This window comes from Pseudonaja textilis, chromosome 3 (genome assembly GCF_049901715.1).
Source record: "Pseudonaja textilis isolate UNSWEBS1 chromosome 3, rPseTex1.2, whole genome shotgun sequence".
Classification (NCBI taxonomy): Eukaryota; Metazoa; Chordata; class Lepidosauria; order Squamata; family Elapidae; genus Pseudonaja; species Pseudonaja textilis.
In genome coordinates, this window is record NC_141992.1 from 155020070 (window position 1) to 155032273 (window position 12204).

At 38.6% G+C, this 12204-nt stretch overlaps 1 protein-coding gene across 7 annotated transcripts in view; it reads right to left on the reverse strand.

The window, feature by feature from the left end:
* Positions 1-12204, reverse strand: part of OSBPL1A (oxysterol binding protein like 1A) — a 75199-nt gene that overhangs the window by 59997 nt on the left and 2998 nt on the right. The window contains exons 1-6 of one of the 7 annotated variants that reach the window (XM_087931171.1): positions 9790-9849; positions 8857-9022; positions 5535-5660; positions 3075-3160; positions 2003-2077; positions 1522-1633 (exon numbers count right to left, since the gene is read on the reverse strand). In XM_087931171.1, coding sequence (XP_087787297.1) covers positions 1522-1633; positions 2003-2077; positions 3075-3160; positions 5535-5655 — 394 coding nt within the window. In that variant the 5' untranslated portion in view covers positions 5656-5660; positions 8857-9022; positions 9790-9849. Of the gene's footprint in view, positions 1-1521; positions 1634-2002; positions 2078-3074; positions 3161-5534; positions 5661-8856; positions 9023-9789; positions 9850-12204 lie in introns of those variants that run through there. The other 6 variants (XM_087931174.1, XM_026699281.2, XM_087931176.1 and 3 more) reach the window with 6 other exon arrangements.

Genomic DNA, 12204 nt, shown 5'->3' on the forward strand with positions numbered 1-12204 from the left:
CAAACTCAGAGTATTTCCATCTGCATAAACTATTTATTAGCAGTGCTTGGAGAGCTCTGGATCAATTCTTATGTTGCATCTTAGGTTACTTGGATGCATATCCTGAGCTGATGTTTTTAAGCACTAAGTTAACCACCAAGGAAACAACCTTGTATGCAATATATGCAAATTACTGCCATCGCAACCTGACAAAACCACCTCTTCCTGGTATCAGTCACATCATATTGTGAAACTCAATAGCAGATTCAAATTATTAATGCTAATGACATATGAAATTCCAAACTATAAGGGCAAATGTAAAGGAAGGCAAAATTGAACAGAAATCTATATGCAGTAATATTGAGTAGGAAGAGAACTGGCATCAATTAGATGCTATATTATAGTTCTGAAATTATTTCATCAGCTACCTGTTTTCTCACATTAGAATGTGATCTTTATATGAATAAAGAACAGCACCACTAGACATGGTGTGATCCTAAGTCACATTCATTTATGCCCCCCCTCCTGGCAATACAAAGTCTTGTGGTTTTTAGAAAACCGCACTCCCGTAAGAAGTTAAGTTACACTACTGTATATAAACAGGAAGAAAAGCCTACAATCACATGGATGTTACCTAGTTGGGTAATGAAATGTCTCAAGTCAACAATTAGGCTCCAAGAGCACCAACTTTAGAATGATTTGGAAGGAAGGCAGTCTTGGCATCCCCAAATTTGATGCCCATGGTCACTTACTCAGTCTTAGCCTGAAACTAAACCCCCGGTTCAGAGATAGAGTTTGCTTTTCCTTTTTGTACATTTCTAACTCTTCAAACCTTCCCTGTGAAGTCAGAGCTCTCAGCCAACAGGAAATCTGACAATCCAGGATTTGTCAGCTGATGGAAAAGCTTCCTATTAGATATGTAAAACTAACTTGTGTAACAAGCCAAACAGCTTCAGTTCACATCCATGGTATCCATGGATTCACCTACATTATTGCAACAGTAAACCAACAAATCCCTTTCCTTACTAATCCCTTTCCTTACTAATGGAAAGGATCTGAGTAAATATGCCATATACTGTATTTACTATTATGCTTACATTTTGTTCCTTGTACATCATACAATAAAGGGTGGAGGATTTTTAAAGTAATTACAGATCGAAGAATCTCTGTACTTTCATACATTCTGACAGTAATCATCTAATCTTAGATCATGTTGCCAATGGATATTAGCTTTTAATCACAAACACATGGAAGCATGAAAGAAAGTGGAAATGAGCACTGAGTGGCTAGTATGTAGATGTTTGCCTGAATTTATATTTTGGTGCTAAAAGGGAGAAGATTGTGCCACACATGATGATACAATGCAAACTCAGTTTCCAATTGCCTTTGAGTAACCAGTCCTCAGTCTTCTTACCCAATTATTAGCTAAGGGAAAAAAAGCTCTTTTTGTACTGAATGAGACTGAGTGAAATAGCTTTAAAGAGTTCTACTAGAATTTTAGTTCCAATTATCTCAAATTCATACATGATACAGAATGGATACCTTCCAGCATCTCTCGTATTTCTTTGTCGTGGGTAACTTCTTTTGCAGTTTGTCCATTGCCGTTCACAATGAGAGTATCAGCATCACATTCTAAAAGCAGCATAACCACCTCCTGAAAGACAAGGGTAGGGCTCACTACCTCCTTTTATCTTGCTTCACATATTTTTTTTTCAAAGAATGAAGACCATTAGCAATTTAGAAGAGGCTGGGTTCACATATCATGCTAAGCAGCAATAGAGTTTGCTTCCACTTAGCAGTGTATATAAATCCACACTTGTTTTTTTATTTAACAAACCCAATTAATGACTCCATAATTTGAATCTGTGTGAACCAAGCCACATACTCACTTCTAAGTGCTACTTGCTAGGTTTGAAGCAGAAAGTTAGTGAATGAAGCATCCAATAAACAAGAAAGCCTCAAGGAACAATAGCAGAATTCCGAATTTTAGCTACATATGTGAGAATGAACTCAGTCCTTTTACCTTGCGTCCTGTGAAGGATGCACGATGCAGTGGAGTATCCCCCATATCATTTAGCACATTTACATCAGCACCAGCCTATTAAGAGAGATTGTTTTTCAGGAGGTCTGTCATTCAAGGTAGTGATCAATAAAAATCTGGCTTTTAGTGATATGATACAGGTAGTCCTTGATATATGATCATTATGGGGCCTGCCTGTGATCTTTGTACATTGTAATGGTCGTAAAATAGGTTGCGGAAGCCCTGGTGGTGCAGTAATTAGAATGCAGTATTGCAGGCGAATTCTGCCCACAGCTTAGAGTTTGATCCTGACCGGCCTCGAGGTTGACTCAGCCTTCCATCCTTCAGAGATCAGTAAAATGGGAACCCAGATTGTTGAGGACAATACGCTGACTTTGTAAACCACCCAGAAGGTGCTGTAAAGTACTACGGGAAAGTACATAAATCTAAGTGCTATTGCTATTGTTCATGAGACTAACCCGATTTGATGAACCTTTTTGCACGAGTGATTCAGTGAATCACCATGGTCCTTAAACAAACACCATGATTGTTAAACCAACCAATAGTTTGGTTTGAATGTGATTTTGCTGAAAACTGGAAATGGCAATACTGTCATAAAATGTGGTCACTTGGCTGTGGGATGCTGCAAACAGCTACAAATGCCCAAAGTTTGGTCATGTGACCACAGAGGGGTCCTGACTGTCAGTATTTCAAAACCAAGTCATAAGCCCCCTTTTTAGGTCAGTTATAACTGTGACTGTCGCTAAGCAACTGGTCATAAATCAAGGATTATTGGTAGATCAACCCTCTTTGGAAATCCTTTCTTAAGGCAACAAATGACCTCATTTGTTTTATGTAGATATTAAATTGGTAGTGGGGTGAACCTTCAGACACGCCACCCAAATTTCTTCATTACATGATTATGCTTTGGGGAATATTAACTTTCCAAATTGTTTCTCTTTAAAAAAAATCTAGGTCTTGGTAGATACTTGATATCTAATCAAAACTGTCACATCTCCATTTCTATTTTTATTGCATGTAGATATTAATTATTGGAGATAATAAGCTGTTCTACCTCCAACAAATCCTTGACAACATTGGTATGTCCAAAATAGCATGCAAGATGAAGAGGTGTCCAGCCGAAGTTAGATTTGCTTCTTCCTGGGTACACACAAGTAAAAAAACCCTTATTAGATCACCCTTTTTAACAATATGCCAGCAGGATTTGGATATTGCTGTTTACATGCAATTTCACAAACAGGATGCAAAACTGGCAGTGAAGTCAAAATTTACAACAAAATATTATTCAGAACCTGAAAACCAAAAGGAAATTGAAAGGATTTTTTATGGTAATTGTTTCAAAATTAGGCAATAACCAGACATTAGGAGATAACAATAGCAAAACATTAAATAGATTCACGCAGACAAATTGCTGCCTGTACTGTTCAGTCTAAGATAAAATCAATAATCTGGGTAGTCATGAGTTGAGTATTGTGATATAATTATTAACTGGAATACCGGATTAAAAGGAAATAATAACCAACCTGCCTCACAATGTGGTAAGAGTAAAACTGAAGCAAGAAATATTTGGAAGTAAATTTTAGAAATATAAAGGAAGTATTCTTTTCATAGTTAAAACTGTACTTCCATCAGATGTGGTGGTAGTCTATAATTTAGACTAATTTCAAAGTGATTGGACAAAAATATGACCAATCTGGCTATCACTATCTGCCAATCTGATTGGCTGCAGTATAATCTAAATTAAAAGTGACAAGTCTTAAATAAAAACTTTCAGTAAGCAGCAGAAGGCTACATAGGTAGTCGACACATGACCGTTCATTTAACAACAGTTCAAAGTTATGGTGGCCTTGGGAAAATGTATTTATGACCTATCTTCACACTTAGGAACATCGCATTACTCCCTATGGTCACTTGATCACAATTCAGGGGCTTGGCAACTGACTCCATGTTAATGACTTGTTGCAGCATCCTGGAGCCATGTGATCACAATTAGGTCACCTTTCCAGTTTCCCCCAAAACCCTGTCAATTGGGAAAGGTGGATTTGCTTAATGATCCTGTGATTTGCTTAATGATCCTGTGATTCACTTAGCAACCACAGTAAAATGGTTATAAAAATCAGCCTAGACTTGTGATGACTCGCTCTACAACCATACTAATTACAGAAATTCCAATCCCAATTGTGCTTGAAAGTCGAGGACTACCTGGGCTCTCCTACTCATGCCTGTACGCTCCCTGAATGCATCTGGTTCACTGCAGTGTTAAACAGAATACTAAATTATATGGCCTTCAAGACCTGATTCAGTAGAGCTCTTCTTACTTTCCCTTTGATATACACAAGTTCTAGAAATCAGATGTTCTTCCATCCATTCTTAAATTGAAGGACTTTGGATAAAGGGAACCTTTATACTTAATTACACCTAAGCATGAAAAATGAACATGCCTCAAATATGTTGTAATAATATATCTTTCACTGGCCACGATGACAAGGAATTAAGGAAACTAAGACTTAGTGCATTTGGAAAGCCAAGAAAAGCCAATTATGTATTATGTTCTTGACGTATAACTGTAATGGGAGCCAACCGATTACAGTAGCAAGAGGTGATGCCAGTTAAGTGAGACAGCCTTACTTAATGACCTTTGTTCTCCCTGATGCAGTCATTAAATGAAGGCTGTTTAGTGGAGCATGGGATGCCACGGGGAGGGAGTCCTATCCTTGGCCCAGACCCGCCTATCCCAGGCCTCTTCTACTTGAGATACCTGTGGTCTGCTTCCTGTCCCTTGGGGGTGTCCACAGCCTTTGGGCCTGCTTCCCCCCACCAGGTCCCCATAGAAGTTTCACCCTGATTTGGATCTCCTTCCCACTCCAACCTCATCACCCATTACCTTTTGAAAATCCAGAGCTCCTGGAGCTTTCCATGTTGAAGTGGTCTGTCCCTGGGCCACATGGCAGCTGCCTCGAAGTAGCTGCTATTATGGCATGATTGTAAGGAATTGTGGGCATGCTGAAAATGGAAGCTGCTTCAAGGAGATGGCCATGTAGCCCAGGGATGAGTGACATGCCCTCTTTCCCAACATGCCCATGGGGAATTGGTGAGTTAGGATTGGGGGGAAAAAGAGGCAGGAGGATCACTATAGCATCCCTGCAGTCAGTTGTTAGGATGAATGACTAGAGGGCTGCTGCAGCAGTCATAACTGCAAAACCAGATCATAAGTAGGGAAGTCTGTTGTAACTTCAACTGGCTACTAAGTGTTGTTGATACTTATTACGGTTGTTAAGTGAAGAATATCTGCACTATAACAACATATCTGGCAACTCTAAAACAGGCACAGGAATGGCCTGCAACATTCAGATTTAGATTGGCTAAAGACTTGTAAAATTGTTTTACTTTCAATAAGTAATAAGATATTATAGTAGGCTTCTTCCAAAAGTACAAAACATACATAACCCCCCCACTCCCTAGCCTTAGCACTTCTACTTATTCCAGGTAATCTTGTACGGTAGTTTATACCAACCTTTGCAATTTATATCAAAAATAATCTCTCCTTTTTTCATGTTCTCCAACAGCTGTCGAATTTCTTCACTTTTACCATTTCTAGCATCGTGCAGAAGCTGCTGCTCTGCTTCTGTGTTCATCTTAGCTAAAACACAAATATTGCTTTATTTAATTTCTCAGATGTCTAATATCCCAAATGTTGTTCAAGGCTGTTAAGAATTACAAAAAAACCTCCAGAATAATTAAAACTTCAAATATAGAAAGAACATACCTAATAATTAAAATATCAGTTAGTCTAAAAGACAACATGAACTAAAATAGGAAGGCTATGAAAACTCAGCCCAAACTTGGTAGTCTTCACTTGGCATAGAAAATAATCTTCACTTGGCATAGAAAACTACTATTTTAGTTTTTGTAGACTGGAATTAACCAATTAGGACCCAAAGAATAATTTCTTACAGATAACAAACTGGGATCTAAATAAACAGATACCAGCAGGTTCATAAAATTAGGTTCCTGTTCACTTCCATAAGTACTATTCTAGAATTCACAAGTTTTTAAAATGCTTTTTGTTATATTATGAATACAGGATAATCTAACCTGTTGTGAATGCTGCTCATCATATATCTAATATTAATTTTTAACAATTATGTTAGTGGTATCACACATTTTAATTAGCTTCTCATTCAACAGATCTAATCTTTTGGGGAACATGTAAGAGTATCTGAAAGTAATACTGGTCATGAGAAAAGGCTCAGAGACTTCTTATGAGTTGTATTAGTAGGATTTATAGCCAAATGTTTTTCCTAGAACACTGCTAATAAAAAGCAATTTATCAGCAATTCAGAAATTTTATCTGAATTACCAAAGGCTAATCCAAATTCTATAGAGTTTGACATGGAACTGGAAAGCTAATGATATTGATTGCAAATCAATATAAAAAAAAACACATGATAGTTCTTTTTTAGTCTTTTAAACATCTTTAGAGATCAACATGGCATGAATTCTCACCAGTTAGGTGAGAACAAAGAAGTGCCATAAAAGGTTTCACAGGTGACAATTCAGCTTCATGAATTACATCTAGATATCTATTAGGATACAGGGCAGCCTGTGAATACCAAGGTATGCTCATAATTACTTCTGAACCAATTCTGATTTCTGGATAATTTTCAATAGTAGGACTATGACTGTCATCTGCAATTCCAGAGAGACCCTAACCCAAGGGCTCCCCCAAATTGCACTTCAATTCTACACAGAGCAGTGTAACCTATATTGGATAAAAAGTAGAAAATCCCCAGAATCGGGCATCTAAAACCCCACAGCCACTTATACTTAAGATTTAGCTAAAGGCCAAATATTGTACGAATCCAGCCGTAGCACCTGGGTTTTCCCACTAGCAACATGGTGGGCAATTCCACTATTAGCTCCATCAAGCTCTGGGATTCAGAGATAAGACCATTTGGCAATTATTGCCCACAAGAGGCCTGTACACTGATCTGGGAAAGGGGAATGTGGGCAAGGAGCTCTGGGGTATGAAATGGCAGAAACTTAAGAGTGCCAGTGGCAATGATGAGAAACGACTATGACTCAACCAAGGCATGAGCCCAGGTCCAGCTAACATTGTGATAAGGAAGATAGCAAATCAGCACCTCTCTGCTCTTATTGATAAAGCAAAATCTTACATTTCAGCAAAATATCTTCAGCCGGGGGAAAGGGCCTGTTTTACTTCTCATCGCAAATGCAAACTATTGTATGTATCACAATAAGCAGCATTTAATAGGAAACCCATCAGAAAACATCAAACATCTAGCTTGTTATAATTGCAAAACATTAAAACCCTGTGTCTTTGGCAGAGCTTGGAAGGTCTGTCAATTAACTAGTATGCCAGCAGATGATGTCACCGTCTTTCCAAATGCTTAAAATCTATTGTAATTTTATTGTATATTTTCTATGCTAAAATGTTAATCTTTTGCTACTGTAGCTTTAGAATGGGGGGAAAGGTTAATAAGTTTATGAATTTCCAGAGAATTAAAATTCTTATGTGAATTAGCAAGTGAAATTGAATGACTTCTATAACCTGTACTTTCTGTTCTCAGACCTATAATTAAACATTTCCTTTTATTTCAAAACATGCCTTGGGGCATACTTGTAAACTCCCAAATCAGCACTGTTGAGGATAATGTAAGCCAAAGGAAATGGGGAAAAAAGCAAATACATTTTATTTCTTAACCCGTCAGCTTTCATGCTGTGGGAAGAAAAACCATGGTCAATACATAGCCAGAAGAAAATAAAATACATATTATTTCAATGTTTACATATAAGAAAATCACTATGCCTTTAATTTGAGTGTTTGGGAATATGACTTATAAACTTAGTGGCATAATGAATATCTCACTGTTATTCATTTGTCTGCTTCACATTGTACCTACTCTAAATTTCTTAAAGTAACACCTTTTGTCTGGACATATCCAAAACAGCTTTTGCTTTATACTACCTCTCTTATAAGATGCAGAATTTTGTTTACCCTCCAAATTCAATTTTCACTTTTGACTTGAAAGTACACTGTCAGGTCTTACACTCCCAGGAGAATCAGTCTCTGCTGTTATCCTGTATTTCATCTGTAGAAACTGACTACAATAGTAATGTTTCCACAGTGTTTACCAAAAGAGGGAACTGGGAAAGTTAGGAGTGGTAATGCCCCCTCTGCTGTAAACAAAACAAATTTCTGGTAAAAGCAATTGGCTAAAAGCTAACAGCTTCTGTATGTTGCAAGACAGCGTTTCTCACACTTTGCAACTTTAAGATACATGGACTTCAACTCCCAGAATTCCATTGTAAAAGAATTATTTTGGATGTTGAAAGCGGGGCTGCTAGCTTTATCTTCCGTCAGTGTGGGAAGTTTCATCACTTGTCTAATCCCATGAAATCCTACAGCCTTTACAATAAAGAAACACTGAATATAAAAAGAGGGTGACTCTCTATTTGCAAATACTGAGCATAAGCACAGCAAATGCTGAGTCCTCTAATACGATTATGCTGAGTAGCTAAAGCTGCAAGATTGTGGGTCTGCTGAAATCCGTTCATGTCCACTTAAACCTTTTGGTTGCAATATCATCCAGCACCAATACAAAATAGATGGAGATTCAATTAGCTTGTAATTCATGCTGCTTTGATGGTAGCACCAGACAAGCAAGTATACTTTCACCCGCAGGAAAGAAGGCATCTCCTAATCCTGTGAATTGTATCAATACAATAATTTGCAGGTCAAATTATTTAATTCCATCTCAAACAATTTCAGGGAAGGAAACTAGAGACAATTGAAAGTGCATTTTATTCCAAACCTGAAACAGGTCAATCAACTTGTGATGTAGGGAAGATGAAAGACAGACGGTTTTCTACGATGGCATTTTCTGAATTCGGGTCTTTGACCCGTCTACATCCAGAAGCAAATAGCACAGATGCAGGGGGAAACTCCGCCTACCGACAAGTCTTGCGCTCGAAGTTGAGCTAAAAGGGGAGGAGAAGGGGAAAGATAACTAAGTTATTTTAAGCTAAACTTTACTAACTGTACTGTGGGCCCCTAAGTTTTCACGACACAGCCGGCCCTAGCAAACAGCTGATAGTGGTTTAAACCAGAAATTAGAACAGCAGACCCTCTCAGGTGTGGGGAAAACGGTCAGGCTACCTTCACCCACGGCATAGGATCCCTCCCTCCACCACCAAAGCCGCTGGCTCGGTGTCCACGCAATCGGAAGCCGGGAAGCAAATTACCGCTGTCAAACCTGGCTCTTAGCTCAGGGGTCTCCAACCTTGGCAACTTTAAGACTTGTGGACTTCAACTCCCAGAATTCCTCAGCCAACTTTGCTGGGAGTTGAAGTCCACAAGTCTTAAAGTTGCCAAGGTTGGAGACCCCAACACTTAGCTTATGCAAAGCCGCTAAGACGACGCGCTATCCCGCTTGTCAGGTGTGGAAAGGGGGAAAGGAGTAGAGCCAATAACTAGATCCTAGGCAAATAGTAAGACGGAACCCCTTCCTCCCCCCCCGCCCCAAATAGCCCGTTCCAGCAAGAAGCGCTCGCCGCTGCAAACGCGAACCTTTTGCAACGCTCCATGTTTGGGGCGCAGCCCACCCAGCCCGCTAGGCTCGCGGCGTTTGGGGCACCGCGCGCGCGCGCAAATATCCCCCCACTTCCCTACCCAGACTTAGTCGGTTTTCTCTCTTCGCCCACCCCGCCCCCTCCTCAGTCCTGTTATTGTAAGGCTTCCCGCTCACCGCTTCGGGCAGCAGCCGATTCTGCCGGGCCAACCAAGGACTCGCTCCTTTCGCGCACCCACCCCCACCGCCGCCCCTCCCGGGCTTTTATCATTTACCCTCCGCTGCACGTGACTTCGTGCGCCGGAGGATTCCCAGCCCCTCCTTCCCCGGCCGCTGAAAGGGAGCTGTGAGAGAAAACGGCGAGGGCACAGCTCCCCCTGGCGGGAAGCCCTGCAAGGCAATTCGCCCGTTGCCCAATTTCTCACGTGGGGACCCCCAACTTTCTCGCAGGAAACGGCCCACTTTCCGTTAAGCAAGTTCCTTGGTAGTTCAGTACTGAGTAGTCCTCGACTTGCAACACTTCACTTAATGACCGTTCGAGGTTAGAAGATATTGGGGGGAAAAAAGTGACTTATGAGGTATGACCCCTTTTCACTGTTACCACCCTTGTAGCATCGCTATGGTCATGTGATCAAAATTCAGCCCCTTGGGAACTGACTCATGTTTATGATGGTTGCAGTGTCCTGGGGGTCAGGTGATCACCTTTTAAGACCTTCTGACAAAGTCAATGGGAAAACTGGATTCACTTAACAATCTTGTTACCTGTTTAACAACTGCAGGGATTCAATGAACAACCGTGGCAAAGAAAGGTTGTAAACTTAGCAAATGTTTCACCTAGCAACAAAAATATTGGTCTCAATTGTGGTCGTAAGATGAGGACTGCCTACAGTCTAACTTATAACATGCATTCTGCCAATCTCTTTAAGATCAAGATGTCTGAGGTACAAATAGCATAGAAAATTGCTTGTTTATATGTAAGAATATAAATGATGCCTTCATTTCTCTAAAAATCACTTTCTTGTGCACTAACACAAATAAAAATGGGGATAATTTAGTGAAAAGAATAAAACAGTATTAAAAATGGAACAATGAATGATAACACCATTAATAAATGTTTAATGGGTCTTTCTTAGAGGTTGAGGGGGATGACAAATTGCTGCTACAGTTAGAAATAAATGGTAATTTGATTGCATAACTTTGCTCATAACTGGTCTGTGTAGTTTCTGCATCAGATTCAATCTGCCAAACATTGAGACTTAACTACAGAGGGATAATTTTGTAACAATTCCATGATAAGACTAGGACTCAGATGAAGCATGGATGTATTAAAAGGGGTTGCTAATAATTTTGTCATAGAATCACGTCAGAATGTTGAAACAAAGTTAACTTTCATTTTTCCTCAGACAATCTTGTAAAGTAGGTCAGAAACAATTGTTCAAGCATAAACTAGCTATCTCATGATCATATTTATCTATGCAAATTTTTGCACATTAAAATGATGCATAAAAGAGTAATGCATTTATTTTTTTAACAATCGCTTGAGTTATAGCGTTTATATTTATATTATTTATATCAACGACTCAGAGAGGATTTTAAAACACATGTTTTACCTAAATTATTTGAACTGAAATAGTTAAAATAATGGCAGCCTTTGGTTAAACTCCAATTTCCAAAATGCCTGATAATTTGGCCAGAATAACTGGCTGATAGGTGCAGTCCAACCAACTTTTAAGAGCAAGATTCCATACGCTGAACTAAAAAGATTATATTTTCAGCTTTGAACATAGGTCTTTATAAATATTGGAATAAAAATAATTGTGTATTGCAGGCAGATAATGCAAGTTTCATGTCTTTCATGTTCACTTCCTATCTTAACCCAAAATCAAATACAACTTACTTATATTGTTTCTTCTAAATTTATGCTGGCTTTTGCAACATACATGGTTACATTAATCCAAAATAAATATTTTGTACAGTTGTGCTCATGAGCAAAACTGTAGATCCTTGTTCAGTGAAGCATATGGATTTTGAAGAAAGAGTTCTATTTCAACATAGATAATAAATGTATTTTAAATTTGATGAAACATAAGGACAGGAAATGTTCTCCTGAGAGTAAGATGAATAGTCCTAAATTTGATAAATTAATAAATAAGGCTCTTTAAAAGTTTTGGAAGAACAATTCCACCAGTGGAAAAATAGTGTGTGATTGTGAATATGTAAAAGATAGGTGTCAGGAAGATGAATACTTGGAAATAATTGATTCATGTCAAAAGTCAGGTAAATACCTGGATATTATTTCCGATATCTGAATAACTACTTCCACCATCTAGACCAAAGAAAAGTAAAATAAAAACATATTTCCGTGTGCATAAAATAAATTATGGAAGCTGCATTTTCACATGCACTGTAATATTTAGGTACACTTATGATCCATGGCCATTTATTCAGGTACTACATTATCAGGCATGTATGTATGAACTAATGTATATAATTTAAACACTGAAGGCAAATATCTATCAACAACATATGGAAAAGATCACTGAATTTCTACACATTTACAATCAATGATTCTATAGTCTTACAATCAGATCT